Here is an 18,511-nt window from a genome sequence, read left to right as displayed (position 1 = left end):
GTTTACGGTTTTTTTTTTATTTTTGAGAAAAGTATTAGAGTTAGGAAATAAGTGTCAAGGTAAGAAATAATCCTTAATAAATTTTAAACAAAAAAGGTCATATACAACTTTTTGGTAAGACTCACCATATTCATGTTTTAACTTGTTGAAGTTCATTATAAGTTAGTACGTGATAGTACTGAAAAAAATCTTATACAGAAAATAAGCTTGCAAGGTTATTGTCCTGTAAGATTCTTTTTTAGTACTATCACGTACTATGTTATATTGATCTTCTGCAAGTTTTTCAACGGTTAAATTTTGTCGAAGTTCATCTAGCCATAGCATGAATATGGTGCGTCGTATCAAAAAAATGAATATAACCTTTTTTGTTTAGAATTTAATAGGGAACATTTCTTTCATTGACACTTTTTTCCTATATTGTATACTTTCCCCAAAAAACAAAAAAAACTCCCAATCGGGACATATTTATGCTAAAAGGGGGGGGTTGCGTCAGGGGGAGGGGACGGGACGCTAGCCTGCGTAAAGCACCATACCCAAAGGTATCATACTACATTCATAGAATGCTGGCTATAATTAGTTTTTCAAAAAACACAATTTGACCGAATTATTTACCTCTGTAGAATGCCGAAAATTCATGACTGTAATCAAATTAGAATTAGGAAAATGCGGTTAAGGTTACGAGATAAAAAGAGACTGTATTTTTTTATGTAAGTTCTCCTAGTCCAAATACGAAAACCAGGGCATTGGGGCCTGTAAAGCGGAAGGGTGTGCGGTGTGGTTGGATATTAGGTGCCGAGGCATCAAAGGCAAGCAAGATAACATTTTGCTTCCTGGGTATTTAAATAGTACGTATACATTCATGTATGTCCTTTCAAGTTTGAGGGTTCAATAAAAGCCAAGGTTATAACATTATAATATCATGCTGAACATTATAATATCATATCGACGCTGGGCGATTTATTTAAGGTATATTCAGCGGGCAACTCTCTTTCTGGTTCTGAAAATAAAGAAAACTAATCTACGCGCTCGGCCGCCCGTGTACCTACCTATTTACAAGCTTTGTAATGTATTTCATCTGCCACTTTATCTTTTTCAGCACCGTATCCATTATAGTTTTCTTGCTGATGGTGACGGCTTCTTGCTACGAGGGCTACTTAGAGCGCCGATTCAAACAGAGCGCCGACCCGCGCGACCTGGAGCTGGCACAACACGATAACAACAACAAACCGGTACCGCATCTGACTTTTTATTTAAAAAATATAAATTACAAGTCACACAAATGTTTGTCTGATAATGTGACAATAAATGTTATTTTAGGTAGAATGTCTCGGGTTAAGATTTAGAGCTTGCCTTCAATACAAATAAGACTTAAATATTCTCTCAATTTCAAATAATCCCCATACCTTTTTTAAGTGTTCTGAATAATTTACCTACATAATGTTTTAACTCCTACGCACAAGAAATCTATAAGTAGGTGATGTGAATAATCTCGTTATAAATGCCGCTGTTCTGTAACCCCGGCACATTAAATATTACGATGTTGTTAGGACTCTGAAGGCCTGAAACCACAAAGATAAATTTATGAGATAAATCGAGTTTCATTGCCTGTCACGCCCACAAAAGCGTCGGCATGTTCAGCTGCGCTGCGATTAGTAACATTGCTAATAGCTAATTTAATCTAGCTAATGTTTACACCATAAAAGTAGTCTTTCACTTTTGCGTCCACCGTTTTTACCAAATTGGCTGAATGTATGTTCATAAAATGGGTAGAAATATCATATTACTATTTACATACGCAATTGTACCATCTACTTTTGACATTATTTTGGATTTCACGGACCCGTGTTTTTGATAGGCTTGCGTAGGAATATAGATCCAATTCGTAATAGAGGCCCTTTGGAGAGCTTTAATGACATTATTTCATTATTATACTAAGATTAAGATGTAGCTAACACGAGTGCAATAGTCATGTTTTTAGATTGATTTGGCTTGTTAGAGGTGTTTCGGTAATACTGGGCAACGGGATTAATATATCATATAATATAATAATATTTTACCCTTTATACGTCCCACTGCTAGGCACAAGCCTCATCTCAAGCACGAGAGGGTTTGGGCTGTAGTCCCCACGCTACCCCAGTGCGGATTGGGGACTTCACATACACCTTTGAATTTCTTTGCAGATGTATGCAGGTTTCCTCACGATGTTTTCCTTCACTGAAAAGCTAGTGCAACGGCAACGGGATTACTTTGTTAAAAACTTAATTTGGTGGTTAAACTTAAATTTTACATTTTGTTAACACATCTTTCCGAACGCATAAAGGGGTATCAAAGTAACCCCAATATCAGTAGGTATATGTAAACTTAATCAACAATCATTCGATAAGTACATATACTTTTTATTATCAGTGACGAAATTGATAGAGGAACAAAAACACTACGTCACATAAATTAGGTTAATACCTAACTCAAAAAAACTTTCCGTAGTATCGCCATAACTATTTTTTACCTACAATACTAACGCTATCGGGACCACAATGAAGGCGGTGTAAGACTACATATTTTCCAAATAACACTTTACAGAACCGTTTTTCTTAGCGAACCTTGGCCTCGGTTACGTAGGCAATGAATGGATGAATGCAGTCGCATAAGCGATTATGTAAATATAATTGTGTCAATTTCTTAGGTCAGCGACGGCACACATCAAGCCGATGGGAACTCAACCCAAGACAATCAAGACAGAGACCTTCGGCGGGAAACTTGCGGTTAGTACACAGTTTTGCTACTGCAACTCTTACGATAGCTGCCGGCAATTTGCCGTGATGTAATATTATATAATCGGTATATTGTTCTGTCTACATAATACTGAACATTACTTTAAACTTGCTATTGGCGAGAGGTAGAATTCTAAAGAAAACTGCTAATGAAGTTAATTTTATGGAACGAGAGTGCGCTAAACACGAGCGAAAATTTCCGTTTTAGTTTGGTGCTGTTCTTCTCTGGTCGCATATCGGTCGCAGTCTCTTAATTTATATATAAATAAGTGTATTACTATTGTTGTCATACTGATTCCCTAATAACTTTTGGTCTTTCTCATCTAGTTTTCCCTAATAGCATTTTCTTGTAGGGATTTTGTTGGGCCTTTGTTTACGTATTAGTTGGGCAACCGTTATATTTGGCCGTACGATTTGCTGGAGGGCCCTCGACAAAGGCCCTCCCGAAGATTCCCAACAGAGGGCCATAAGAGTAATTTTTTCGTTGGGCCTATTTAAATAAATCATACAATTATTCAACGGTGGTGGTTTTGGTTGGGCCGTGGTTGGGCCTATACACATTTGTTTGATGGTTGGTTAATTGTTACATTTGGCCGTACGATTTGCTGGAGGGCCGTCGACAAAGGCCCTCCCGAAGATTCCCAACAGAGGGCCATTAGAGTATTTTTTTCGTTGGGCCTATTTAAATAAATCATACAATTATTCAACGGTGGTGGTTTTGGTTGGGCCGTGGTTGGGCCTATACACATTTGTTTGATGGTTGGTTAATTGTTACATTTGGCCGTATGGCTTGCTGTAGAGCCAACTGCAAAAAATTAAAAAAGGGCAATTTTTTCGTTGTGCTTCTGTTTGCAAATTCAACAATTACCCAACGGCAAGTCAGGTAGGTCGGTAGGTAGTCGTGCACCAGGTTGAAGGCCCAACACAGCTTGTCCCACAAAGGGCCAACATTGTAACTTTAACATTGGGCCTTGTGTAGGATTCTTACAATACCGTAGGTAAATAGTTGTGTAATTTATAGTGGGCCTACTGTCTAATTATGTAATGGGTTTTTGTTTACGAGTCCTACAGTTACCCTACGTTAGGTAAGTGGTTGTGTAATACGACGTTGGGCCTTTGCTGATAAATATTACAATTACACTACGGTAGGCATTGGTTGTATCCACATGAAGGCCCTAAGCAGCAGTTGTTGTTAATCTTCGTATCTTCTGTATCTTCTGTATCGTTCCAATTTTAATATATATACTGCCAAAGCAAGTACACTTACTATACACTCTAATTTGTATATATACTAACCGCACTTCGAAACTTCGTAAGCAAGATTTATGTTTTTTGCGATTTAAATTGAGAAAATGTTGGTAAAATACAATTTTTTAAATTTATGTATAAATTTTATAGTTATAGCTATTAGATTAATAAGTTACTTTAAAATAATATTATGATTATATCCGGAATAATCGAGAAAATAACTATAACTTCGATGTTTGGAGACAGTAACGCCATCTAGTGACGCCACAAGCAAACTCAACTGGTAGCTATTTTGATGACGTCACGCAGCCCCTGGCCTCTGTTAAAATGCTCGTGTGATATTTATTTACTTGTTTATGGTATTATACTCTGTCAAGCCATTTCCGTCATTAGAAAAGTACGACAAATTTAAAAAAATTAGGCGTGAAGGGTTATCGTCCCATAGAAAATTTGAATTTCGCGACCTTTTCTAGTGACAAACTTGCTTGACCGGCTATAGTTATAAATGCGACATTTGTCCTCACTGGGCCATCGAATGATATCGTTGATTAGCCAACGTTAGTAAAATACACAAAGGCCCATTGTTGGGCTTCAGTGCCACTGCCAATGTTGGTAAATGCGATATATGTCATCATTGGGCCAAAGAATATTATCGTTGTTTAGCCACCGGTACCAAAATACACACAGGCCCATTGTTGGGCATCAGTACCACAGCCAATGTTGGTAAATGCGATATTTGTGCTCACTGGGCCAACGAATGTTATCGTTGTTTAGCCACCGGTACCAAAATACACAAAGGCCCATTGTTAGGCGTCAGTGCCACAGCCAATGTTGGTAAATGCGGTAATCGTCACCATTGGGCCAACGAATGTTATCGTTGTTTAGCGAACGGTAGCAAAATACACAAAGGCCCATTGTTGGGCATCAATGCTACAGCCAATGTTGGTAAATGCGATATTTGTCGTCATTGGGCCATCGTATGATATCGTTGATTAGCCAACGTTACCAAAATAAACAAAGGCCCATTGTTGGGCATCAGTGCCACAGCCAATGTTGGTAAATGCGATATTTGTCATCAATGGGCCATCGGATGATATCGTTGATTAGCCAACGTTACCAAAATACACAAAGGCCCATTGTTGGGCATCAATGCTACAGCCAATGTTGGTAAATGCGATAGTTGTCGTCATTGGGCCATCGGATGATATCGTTGATTAGCCAACGTTACCAAAATAAACAAAGGCCCATTGTTGGGCATCAATGCTACAGCCAATGTTGGTAAATGCGATATTTGTCGTCATTGGGCCGTCGGATGATATCGTTGTTTAGCGAACGGTAGCAAAATACACAAAGGCCCATTGTTGGGCATCAGTGCCACAGCCAATGTTGGTAAATGCGATATTTGTCATCATTGGGCCATCAATGATATCGTTGACTAGCCAACGTTACCAAAATACACAAAGGCCCATTGTTGGGCATCCGTGCCACAGCCAATGTTGGTAAACGCGATATTTGTCGTCATTGGGCCATCGGATGATATCGTGGATTAGCCAACGTTACCAAAATAAACAAAGGCCCATTGTTGGGCATCAGTGCCACAGCCAATGTTGGTAAATGCGATATTTGTCATCAATGAGCCATCGGATGATATCGTTGATTAGCCAACGTTACACAAATATCCAAAAACCCATTGTTGGGCATCAATGCTACAGCCAATGTTGGTAAATGCGATATTTGTCGTCATTGGGCCATCAATGATATCATTAACTAGCCAACGTTACCAAAATACACAAAGGCCCATTGTTGGGCATCCGTGCCACAGCCAATGTTGGTAAATGCGGTAATCGTCACCATTGGGCCAACGAATGTTATCGTTGTTTAGCGAACGGTAGCAAAATACACAAAGGCCCATTGTTGGGCATCAGTGCCACAGCCAATGTTGGTAAATGCGATATTTGTCATCATTGGGCCATCAATGATATCGTTGACTAGCCAACGTTACCAAAATACACAAAGGCCTATTGTTGGGCATCCGTGCCACAGCCAATGTTGGTAAATGCGGTATTCGTCACCATTGGGCCAACGAATGTTATCGTTATTTAGCGAACGGTAGCAAAATACACAAAGGCCCATTGTTGGGCATCACTGCCACTGCCAATGTTGGTAAATGCGATATATGTCATCATTGGGCCAACGAATATTATCGCTGTTTAGCCAACGGTACCAAAATACACAAAGGCCCATTGTTGGGCATCTGTGCCACAGCGAATGTTGGTAAATGCGATGGTGGGCCAATACAAAATTAATGTTGGCTACGGAACGAACCTCATCCCAACGTTTTCCCTACCGTTGGCACCGTGGGCCCCAACGAAAATGCTACTAGGGTTATTTTGCTTTATCATTTATATTTATACTTACGGAAAAATGTGGCTTGCACTTTCCGTTTCACTAATTAAGGCCATTAAAAATATTGAAAGTAATGCGATTTGTTTAATTATTTATTTACAGTTATAAATTCATCTTTGTCACAACTAATAAACGAGTTTCGTAGGTTACCTAATATTTAAATCTTTGAAAATCGAACTTAAATTTTTCCTGGACTGATTATTCGGTTTCGTCATCTATTTTCCATGTAAAAATCATAAATGATTTGTGTATTTTAGTTTTTTTTTTTCGTGTTTTGATGTTTCTGCTTTAAATGAAACTTACTTATTGCCGATACCTATTGAGTCAACACGGTTGTCACTTGTTGTCTTTCGTAAACCTTATTGCAACGATATAAGGTTTACCGATAGCCAGTTAAAAGTGTCGTGCTGGTAGAACACACACCAGATGGCCCTTAATGCGCAGGGACATGGGCCGAGGTGCTACTGTCGTTCTCGATGCTGTCGAATGGTCGCGCCATCCTCAGCACGCATCGCCCCACCGACGGAGCGCTCACTTCACTACATGGAATCAGGTACATACTGAACTACGTACTTACTCATTTCAACCTAGATTAATAAATAAAAGCTATAAATTAGTTACTAAATAATAATCAATGGAAAAAATATTATACTACTTAGGCGATATTCTCTGTTTATTTAATACAGTTGACTTTGACTTGTTTGCATTATCGTAAGTAAGCATAAAATATTAATTTATTTAACATTTTAAATCAGGCAACAAGGCCCATATTACAAATGCCTAACAGACTAAAATATATATGCATTTTAAATAAACTTAAAAACTAAACACAATTTAGGCGACCAAACGGCGCGGCTCCGTTGAATCGTCTGGTCTTGTGTCGGGTTCGGGAGTTTGCCCCGGAACCTCCGGAACACCGAAAATATGTATTATCGACTTTTGTACTAACAGAATTGGCATACATTTCGGAGAGGAATATCTTAGGGACACTTGTTAAGTCAACATATCATGTCATGTACAAAGTCATCCCCATTTTACCTTAACAACGTACGTATTCCAGATTCTTATCAGTGGTATGGGTGATAATGGTACACACTTACCTGACTGTATTCTACATCTCTACGAACAAGACAATGAGAACTATAATAGAACGGAACTTCATGTACCAATCTGTTGGCAACGCTTCCTATTGCGTGGACAGTTTCTTCTTCATAAGGTACGTTTAGTGAAAATAGTTAAAAACTGGACACATACAAGTAAATAACAATGTACATACTTAAATTTTGTTTCCAGTGGCCTACTTGTTACAGTCCTGTTCCTAAGAACCGAAGACAAAAAGGCCGCAAGAAGAGAAGAAGTGAAGCAGCAGAAAGATAAACAGGACATTAATAAAAATATGAACGGTTACACAAATTCCGCTTTATCGGTATCCGTCATAAGCCAGAGTTCGTTCTGTCAGGACTTACTAGAGAAACCTAAAGGAAAGTTATATACGAAGGGCGAATTTTTCAGTCTAATCAAGAATTTTGTGGTTCTATTTTTCTATCGAGTTGTGCGACTGTCACCAGCGTACGCCTTCGTGATTGGTTTAAACGAGATCACTCTTCGGTATACCAACTCGCACTCAGTGTTTGAGCCGGCGCAGTACGACCACATCACTTGTGATCAGTTCTGGTGGAGAAATCTACTCTACATCAACAACCTTTACTCGCAGCGTGAAATGTGTATGGTTTGGTCCTGGTACATGGCCAACGACACGCAATTTTATGTCGTCGGCATATTATTACTATTGATATCAGTGAAGTAAGTAAACATGAATGAAATCGACAGATGATTGTTAAAACTAGATTTAATAATTATTGAGATTTTATTTGGTGCTTGTTTAAATCCATCAGGCATCCAAAGTTTGCAGTGGGCTCGCTGGGCGTGATCATGGTGAGCTCCTGGGCCACCACCATCTACATCTCCGTGTCGAGCATGTACAAGGCTCGAATACAGGAGCCGTTTGAAATGTTCGACGGGCTTTACGACAAACCCTGGTCCAGAATCGGTCCCTATTTAGTCGGTAAGGCTATAAACTCTTATAAAAACTCCTCACTGAATTCCCAAGTGGGAAGACGTTGTCCTTTTTTGCTGTAATATCCATCGAACCTTTCCCCAAAAAATAAACGTTTATATTGTTAGATTGTAAGTACGTTCCAAATATCCCCTTCGTAGGTCAGTGAGCCCGCCCTAAACGCGTTCCACAAAAACCGATGGGCCGGATGAACTATATCGATAACTTCACACGGCTGCCAATCTTTCACTTCACAAAATACGTACCGTATTAGATACCAAGTTATTGTATCATTTCCGTTACAAAACTTTCCGAACATTTGGAATACACTTGATGACGCTTTATTTCGCTATAGGTACTTATTTCTGAACAATTTTATTAATAGTGTGGCATTTTTACAGTCTTTAAATACTTAGTCAGTCCTACAGCAGATTATATAACACAAGACACGGAGTACATATATATTTTGTACAAAAAGCGCTTACTACTACTTACTACTTATTTTATAAATAATTTCCTATTATTATACTATTTCACTGTATGTAAAATGGGCTTGTGGGAGACAATTTCTACCCAGAATATATATTTTATATGAAATAAAACTAATAACTTGTAGGTATGATTGTGGGCTGGTACTTGCACAAGACGAAGTGCCAGGTGAAGATGCCATACTGGCTAGTGGCGGTGGGCTGGCCGGTGGCGCTCGCCATCATCGGCAGCCTCATCTTCGGGATGGTGGACGGCTACTTTGAGGTCTGGCCGACCGCTTTCTACGTCAGCGTGGGACATACAGGTAACGTATACTTTTCTGCATAACAAATAATTAACTTTGTTTGCATAACAAATAATTAAGCTATTAAAAATAACTTTGTTGTACTGAGGATATTCCGGTTTTTGGACTATTAATTGCATTGGATTCTAAAATAACCAGGTACGAATTTACGTTACTAAACTGATGCCGTTAGATATTGTGAAACCGAATATCAGCGCTTTATAAAAGTAAGTACTCGTACCTACCGTTTAATACATCTATCCCTATAAGTTTAAAAATATTAGTGTTTTAAAACACAGCTTCGTTATTTGTATATTGTTTCCATTTTTAGTATCAAAGTGAAATACATAAATGATCAAGCTGCAAAAACAGATAAAAGTTCGTTTAATTAAAACTCCCATGGCTCGCAGTAGGTACGCATACTTTTTTGCCTTCCGACTTCAATAGGTTCCAAAGCTCAAAGCGCACATGCACTAGCTAAGAATAGTGGTGGTAAAGACTTGGGTTTTTACAATCTGGCGATAAATTTTTGGATTGGACGTAGTATTTTGGACTCTAGTCATTTAGTTGTGTCTTTTTTATTACGCAGTAGTTACTTAATAGAGAAAACTCAAAATATTTGTAACACATTTAAAAAGACGATGTCTTTAAATAAAGTACTAATTCGCAAAGCCACAATTTTGATTGGAGTAATTGACGTTGTTATTAGTCTCGAATCATTTTGACCGCGCTCAGTAAGACTCGAAAAAAAGTTTTCTTTTAGTTAAGCAGTCTCGTAATATTCGAGTTCATCGGTCTAATTTAGACTCATAAACTCGAGTCTTTCCCAACTCTAACTAGAAACAGCCTTTTTATTGCGTAAAATAGCCTTCTTTTTCCGTTCCGTGAGAGAGATGAAAATAGAAAATGTGACCATTTTTTATAGCAGTGCACGGAATGTTGTTTCTTCTTTCCATGCCTGGTAGCAAACAAAGAAAAAAAATGTTTAGCCCGAATGTGTATTGTACTTAACTAACTTGATTTTTCCAGTGGCTTACATATAACAAAGATTTAAATGCATTCCATTCTGGGTTGCAGACGGCGAGTACCGCACGGTCTTATAAAAGAACCTGCTAGCAGCAGCCGTCTGTGGTTCACCGCGGAATTGTACTTTAAACAGTTTACTTGACGCAGCTAACAGTTGATACAACTAACTAATACTTAATAAGGTTTTTGGTATTTAATAAAATCTGATAAGATTAGTAGTTATAAATATTTGTATGTATATGCGCAGCGTGGGGCGTGGCGCTGGCCTGGGTGAGCATCGCGTGTTGCTGCGGCTACGGCGGATTGGTGAACTCGGTGCTGTCGTACCGGGGGCTGTTGCCGCTGAGCAGGCTCACCTACTGCGCCTACCTCGTACACCCCACCATCATGATGTACACCTGCTTTCTTCTGGATGGACCCTTCCATTTGCAGAACTCTATGGTGGTCAGTATTTGTAACAACTTGACAAAATACTATACCAAGCTAATTCACAACCTAAACTTTCTTTCAATAACTCAAAAGGTTGCATTAGCCCGAGTTAGCCTAAGCCTTTTGCTATATTTTTGCCATTTATTTTACAATCCGTAGTGCGACAACAGTGAAAGCCAACTTGAAAATTGCTTGAAAAGGAAAACATGCAAATAAGAGATCTGTTTTGATTCCCGTAGGACGCGGTGGCGGCGGCGACCCGTGAAACTGCCCCGAACATTACAATCGCCGGGAAAAACTTTTAACACCAAAGTCTTGTTGTTATTCCCCTGGGTTTCATAATTTATCAACACCGCTACAATATCATATCGCAGCTTTGCATTAAATCTATCGTTCTACTGTTCACTTTAATGGCTCACACGAGCTCGCTCGCTTCACATCCCGGATGCGCTGCGGTGATAGGATTTTCTCTTTAGTCCCAAAGACTAGAACGGTTTTCAATAATAGCACGTTGGAATATGTTTTTATGCAAGGAATATTTTACAGCTGATGTGTGTGCCCAATGATAATATAATTTATTTTTGGCCACTCACGTTTCCCAGTTTCAACGAGTACCGAGAAGAGGCATCGCGGGGGCATTAAATCAATCGAACTCGGCTCCGCCTCCGCAGAGCACTTGTGCAGCCGAAGCACATCGTTTGTCCAACAACTTTGTTCGTTAAATTGAATATCCACCGGAGTTCATTTTTAGGGTAAAACAAGAACCCTTCAAAGTGTTCCACCGCAGAGTATAAAAGCGGATTCAGAATGGAGATTATGGAGATGCGTTCGTATTCATTCATTCAGTTTGACAATATCCGACGGGCATTCAATATACGTCCTTTTCATGGAGGCTAAATAATAAGGAGCTCACTCGGTGTCAGTCGGCGCTCCACATTTATCCCACGCACGTCGCGGCAGCGATCCATCAGAGCGGAAACTTTTATGCTTTATGTCGGTAACGAGACGTTTTATTGTTTCAGATAATTTCGTACTCAGGGTACGCGGTGATGGCGTTCGTCACGTCGTTCGTGATCTCGCTGGCGTTCGAAGCGCCTGTCGTGCGGCTGCTCAAAATCGTCAGCGGCGGACACCGCAAAAGCAAAAGCCATTAAATACGCTTCATATAGTTGTAATAATATTTAGACGCGGTAAATAGCTAGAATAAGTTAAGCGTTTCGTTTTCGTCCATATTGGAACGAGACTATGTACTGAGCTATTTGTGGTAGCTGCGTAGGTTTATTTATACATACATTATTAATCAATGTCGTGGTCACCGTACAAAATAATAAAAAGTATGCGGCGGCGTTGCATGGTACAGTGGACTTCAGCTGAATCTGGACTAAATTGATATTCAGAGCACGTGGAGAGCAATGCCTTGCTAGTCGCAGCCTGCAAATTGGGAATCCGGCCTCTTTAGACCAACCAACGGAGGCGTATCTACACCTCAAAGTATTTATTCAATCTTGAAAGTAGAATTTGAACCAATTACGTAATATATATGTACCGAATATACATACTTATTGAATATTCCAAGAAATGACACTTTTTTACATTTCAGATTATTGTTGGATTTATAAACTGTTTAGAACAAATGTAAATAAAATAATAACGAAAGGGGAGTGGGATATTGGAAACTGTGATATTATACGATACGAGTAACTACAGAGTTTCCAGCCGTGCTCTCAGGTGGTTATGTTAAATTAGACTTGTATATTTTCTAGTATTGTTGTAAATTTGGAAGGGAACGAAATAAGGACCCTTTTAATTACCCCGTGAGTAGTTCTATTTTTGCCAGAGTTAAAAAATCAAATATTTTTGAAATAATATTTTTGTGACGTTGTCATATCAATTAGCGTTGGATATTCCCAATACCCCACCATTCCGTACCTTACCGTCTAAAAAGATTAACATATCTCTCTACATCTCATTGTATTAAGATGTAGTTAGTGTTCTGAAAGTGACACGAAAAACGTTATTTTATTAATAGCTGTAGGTATTGATTGATTGTGAAAAATTTACGTAGTAACATTATTACGTTAGTAGAAGCATAGTTAATGACCTGTACTTAGTCTTAAGCTATTTGATTCCATTGTGTTGCGAAAATTAACCAGAGTAGACCAATAAATGAACGATTAAGCGACTGCCCGCAAAAATATTATTTCATGCATGTACCTTAAAAAAGCGGCCAAGTGCGAGTCGGACTCGCCCATGAAGGGTTCCGTAACAGTAAGTAACATAATAAAATTGCGGTTTACGGTATATGACGTATTTTAAAAAAATCTACTTACCAAATCTTGTTCAGACCAATTTTCGGTGGAAGTTTACATGGTAATGTACATCATATTTTTTTTTTTGTTTTATCATTCTCTTATTTTAGAAATTACAGGGGGGGGGGGACACACATTTTACCACTTTGGAAGTGTCTCTCGCGCAAACTATTCAGTTTAGAAGAAAATGATATTAGAAACCTCAATATCATTTTTGAAGACCTATCCATAGATACCCCACACGTATGGGTTTGATGAAAAAAAAATTTTTGAGATTCAGTTCTATGTATGGGGAACCCTAAAAATTTATTGATTTTTTTCTATTTTTGTATGAAAATCTTAATGCGGTTCACAGAATACATCTACTTACCAAGTTTCAACAGTATAGTGCTTATTGTTTCGGAAAAAAGTGGCTGTGACATACGGACAGACAGACAGACAGACATGACGAATCAATAAGGGTTCCGTTTTTTGCCATTTGGCTACGGAACCCTAATAAAAACGGCTTAATTGCTGTAAGTAACACAATGGAATAAATTAATTTCAGTCTAATTACAGGTAATTAACCACGTAATTCTTGTTGCAGCTGACCCTGTCCAGCAATGTGTTTACAATCAACGGCATTTGTAACATTTTCATTAAAACAACATTTTACTCTAGAAAATATACTTACTACTATATAGTTATACCATTATTAGAAAAAAATACATTATCAAATTTAAGGTCGACGGCTACCGGTATATTCAAATACAGTATGTGGCCTGTATCGGAGCGTACCCTGTATAATATAACCGACCATGAAACAAAGGCATTAATTAGTAAAAATACGAACAAATAGAATAGATGTAAGGGTTACATTAAATAAATAAATAAATAAATATTATAGGACATTCTTACACAGATTGACTAAGTCCCACAGTAAGCTCAAGAAGGCTTGTGTTGTGGGTACTCAGACAACGATATATATAATATACAAATACTTAAATAGATAGAAAACACCCATGACTCAGGAACAAATATCTGTATCATCATACAAATAAATGCCCTTACTGGGATTCGAACCCAGGACCATCGGCTTCGCAGGCAGGGTCACTACCCACTAGGCCAGACCGGTCGTCAAACAACGTATTTGAGTTTCAAATGAACTTAATTTTGGCCTTAATGCTTCTTATTCAATGCTCGCCGGACTTTCAAGTGGTAAAAAATACAGTCAGCTCAAGAATAGCTGGAAATTTTAGTGCTTTCTCGCAGAAATGGAGTTTGTATTGTATCATAAGATAAGTGAGAAAGTACTAAAATATCTGTTAAGATTTAAGGTTTTAATAGTTACCAAGGAGATGTGTTCATTATTTAAATCTAGTTAACATGATTCCAATCAAAATAAAACATTTTATGACTTTAACATGAATTGTGTGTAATATTCAGAACATATTACTTAAGTTTTATGTCCATATAATACAGTCAGTAACAGGCTTAGGCATAGACACATCTTAAGAGGAAAAGGGACGGCTGTTTCTCCATACAAACGTAGTCCCCATTTTCCGCTCAAGATTGAAAATATTTTTACATAATTTGATGTATCCATACCTATCTATGCCCCTACGTGTGACTTTTATTGATTACTGAAAAAATTAGGAGCGAAAAACAGATTTCATAAAAATTATTAGATGTTCCTAACTCTTTCAATGATTTTAAAATCGAATATAGGGGCATAGCTATGGTTGATATACAACAAATTGTGTCAAAATATTTTCAATAATGTTAATGTCCGGAGAGGAAAATGAGGACTACGTCTGTATGACCAGGCGACTTCCCGCAGTTCCTCCACTTTTGTCTTGAAGGACGAAAGCGCATAGAAATTCTTCTTTAACTTAAGTATCTACATATAATAGTTTTATGCGCTATTTGAACTCTAATACGTACCTAAGCCTATATTTGCTACTGAATGTAGTATTTATGCAGTGCATCTGTTTTTATTATTTTATGCGTCCCTTAACATTTAAAAAAGTGTCGGTAAGTGCTCAATTACTTAGGTAATCGTAACTAATTTGTTTGGTACTCGCTCCCGGGTATCGCAATGGGTGTTTTCTTACTTTTATAGAAAAAACTGTGTTCATAAAAGCATCTTATTAACTTATTAAATATTAACAAGGCGTCGCAGTAAAGATTCAAACTAAACCCGCTTTGTGTTTTTTGCCTTTATCAGATAACTATATGAGTTCAAAATATTATCTCAAGGTTTTAGTTAAGAAATAAAATCAACGAGTAACTTAATTAGTTACCTAATGTTTTGCAGTAGGTACCTAAAATATCCAATTAACATAATAATACAACAAACAAAAATAATGCAATGTGTAAATAGAGCGCTCACGTTTCTAACTGCCAACATGCAATCAATGGATTTGCACAAAATACATGCCTATCTCACGCGCCATACAACTTTGGTAAGTACATCAGGATTTCAGGAATACACATATGTATTTATGGGATTGGGCTGTCGTCAGTTTTGTGCGAATTTTGCATTTTCCGTCGAAATAAATTTCTAAGGGATCTCACTCTAGACCAGGCTGTGCCCGGGCCGGGGCGTCCGACATGCCATTTTCTATGACGGCTGATGGGTGATCACGTGATGCTTCCCATAGAAAACGAAGCTCCGAAAACGAACCTACTCTACAAAGGAATCCGCGTAGAGCCCACCGACACTCGTCCTAAAAAAATCCATGTCACGTGCATTGTATTAATTGTATAGACCTTTTCTTAACAAAATCAACCGATTACCTTAATTTTATTATGTCTATCAAACTATAAACATATGACACTATACATGTAAGTAATACTAAGCTGTATAATATCCAAATATATGTGAAAAACATTTTCATTACTAACATTTTCGGGTAAAAATTGTAGGATAGGAGAATCGTCAGCGGGATTGTAAAGACAGAACCATTCACAGCTGCGTGAAAATAAATAATCGTTTAGCGCAGGACAGCTGGCTGTAGCGGAGCCACGTACGCGGGGTCACGTGTAAAACGTAAAACTATACTGCCCTGCATAACAACCGCAAGTGACATTGGGAAAATTGTTTGAACTTGGAATTTATTGCGCGAGGATAGGGCAAACATTTGAACGAAATTTCGACTAAGTATCATTTACTGGGATTACTGTAGTAATGTCTTTTCAAACCAAAATATATTGTAGTCTTAACCTCGCTTCGAAGTGAAAGAGAGAATGCGAACTTACCAGACGGAAATATCTTCCTTTAAATTTTTCCACTTCGTTCATTTTCTCATTATTTTACGTTAAGCTGTCATCCGTCTAAAAAATCAATAAAACATTGACTTTCTATAAAAAATACAGCAGCAAAAAATAAGATCTTGAAGGTTTCCAGTTCTTTTCTTATTATTTATAACCGATTATATTATAAATGATTTACCAGGGTTGTCCTATAACAATTAATCAAAACCAAAAAACAATTGGGATTGGAATAATAATAAAGCGGCCAAGTGCGAGTCGGACTCGCCCATGAAGGGTTCCGTAGCAGCAAGTAACATAATAAAATTGCGGTTTACGATTTATTTCGATTTAAAAAAACTACTTACTAGATCTCGTTCAAACTAATTTTCGGTGTGAATTTGCATGGTAATGTATATCATATATTTTTTTTAGTTTTATCATTCTCTTATTTTAGAAGTTACACTTTGGAAGTGTCTCTCGCGCAAACTATTCAGTTTAGAAAAAAATGATATTAGAAACCTCAATATCATTTTTGAAGACCTATCCTATGGGGTATCTATCGTATGGGTTTGATGAAAAAAAAAAAGGTTTCAGTTCTAAGTATGGGGGACCCCCAAAATTTAGTGTTTTTTTTTCTATTTTTGTGTGAATATCTTAATGCGGTTCACAGAATACATCTACTTACCAAGTTTCAACAGTATAGTTCTTATAGTTTCGGAAAAAAGTTGCTGTGACATACGGACGGGCAGACAGACAGACATGACGAATCTATAAGGGTTCCGTGTTTTGCCATTTGGCTACGGAACCCTAAAAACGATGCAATCTACCTACCTATACATAGGTTCAAACAAAATGTCAGGGAGCGGAAAGGAATGTGTTAAGTTACGTTCTGCCTTCCGCGCGAACAACGCAGCCTAAGGCAATCACGGATCCGTGTGCCTAGGCGAAGCAATATCACAAGACATTGAAAGCTTTACCCATTATAATATTGTCTACATTTTTTTAATGTTCTCTCGATATCCAATGGGATTGGTGTGATTCAGTCGGGCTGCCAATACCGGTAATCTGGTGTACTTATAAAAATAACAATGTGAATTTCGAACTTCAGCAGACTGGCGTATTGGTAAATTTGAACTCGTGTTAGATATGTATGTATTTATTTGTCTGTTTAAGTACATATTTAATTATTTTTCTACTCCCGCACTTCTATTTGCCCCGGCGCTTGTCTATAATCATAATCATAATCATTTATTGTATAATATTAATACATATTACATGTCACTTATTTACAAACAATATTGAATAAAATTAATTAATAATATAGGCGATAATCATTAATATAATTAATTATACTCTAGGTATAAACTCATAATTTAAGTTTTAAATATTCGTCGATACTGTAAAATGTGTGTTCGAGAAGCCAACTTTTTAATTTATTTTTAAAACAAGTTATAGGATCATAACAGCAGTGTTGTTATGTTATGAATATTCATACAATATTGTACAACTGTTGTAATTTTTTAATGATAACCTCAAGTCAAAGATCTATACAGGGTGATTTAGGAGACGTGAGCAGGACTAATACTGTGCATTTCGTAAATTATAAGCAACTGTTTCGTATCAGTATTAGTGAGGTTAACGTTAATTTTCTAGTCGTGTTAAAAAAAAAGTTATTAATTTATTTACGACATGCATGGTGACCCTATAATTAGAATACTAAACTACCGATATTCTGTGCCAAATAGAATGTCATCCTCATCACGGTCTGGTTACTGTTGAAAACTCGTATCTCACTCAAGTTTGACAGTTTATTTTCTTCGTAATCATAATGCTGTCATTACGGTTAAAGAGGTTTTATGTTTATTAATTAGGTATTGTAGGGTGACCATGATTGTAGAGAATTAAATTTGCCCTCGCCAAAAAGTTAAATAATAGGAAAAAGCGTGGTTGTTAAACCTAAATATGACGGTGATCGATCAATTATTAGTTACTGAGTGTGCAGGATTAGTCCTGCTCACGTCTCATGAATCACCCAGTATAGGTATTAATTGTTTAGAAATTCAACGTACAATAAAATTTCAGCTTAGATGAAAAACATGTCACACACACGATAACTTCTGGCATAGTGGTAATCTGGTAGCGTAGGGAAGAAAAAATGTTCATGTAGCAAACTAATATAAAATACTAGCCGAGTGAAATCGCTCTAATAACAGGCCGCGTAGCCAAGATGCCAATCGCTTACGCTCCGTAGCGATCGAAA

General features: G+C 37.5%; 1 protein-coding gene and 1 long non-coding RNA gene across 2 annotated transcripts in view; one reads left to right on the top strand and one right to left on the bottom strand.

Annotated features, from left to right (window-relative positions):
* The window catches only part of LOC134678553 (nose resistant to fluoxetine protein 6-like), a 49,436-nt gene extending 36,441 nt beyond the window's left edge, over window positions 1-12,995 (top strand). The window contains exons 4-12 of the mRNA XM_063537165.1: window positions 1,097-1,229; window positions 2,684-2,762; window positions 6,870-6,978; window positions 7,486-7,641; window positions 7,719-8,228; window positions 8,321-8,490; window positions 9,098-9,274; window positions 10,527-10,723; window positions 11,731-12,995. Of these exons, the coding sequence (XP_063393235.1) occupies window positions 1,097-1,229; window positions 2,684-2,762; window positions 6,870-6,978; window positions 7,486-7,641; window positions 7,719-8,228; window positions 8,321-8,490; window positions 9,098-9,274; window positions 10,527-10,723; window positions 11,731-11,862 (1,663 nt within the window). The 3' untranslated portion in view covers window positions 11,863-12,995. The remainder of the gene's footprint in view (window positions 1-1,096; window positions 1,230-2,683; window positions 2,763-6,869; window positions 6,979-7,485; window positions 7,642-7,718; window positions 8,229-8,320; window positions 8,491-9,097; window positions 9,275-10,526; window positions 10,724-11,730) is intronic.
* A 164-nt stretch (window positions 12,996-13,159) lies between these two features.
* LOC134678578 (uncharacterized) lies at window positions 13,160-17,263 on the bottom strand. Its single transcript, XR_010100204.1, has 2 exons — window positions 16,863-17,263; window positions 13,160-13,315 (listed from the first exon to the last, which is right to left on the bottom strand). It is a non-coding gene; the product is annotated as an uncharacterized LOC134678578 (long non-coding RNA).
* Window positions 17,264-18,511: the final 1,248 nt, after the last annotated feature.

Source organism: Cydia fagiglandana, chromosome Z, assembly GCF_963556715.1.
Source record: "Cydia fagiglandana chromosome Z, ilCydFagi1.1, whole genome shotgun sequence".
Lineage (NCBI taxonomy): Eukaryota > Metazoa > Arthropoda > Insecta > Lepidoptera > Tortricidae > Cydia > Cydia fagiglandana.
This window is presented reverse-complemented; position numbering and strand designations above follow the sequence as displayed.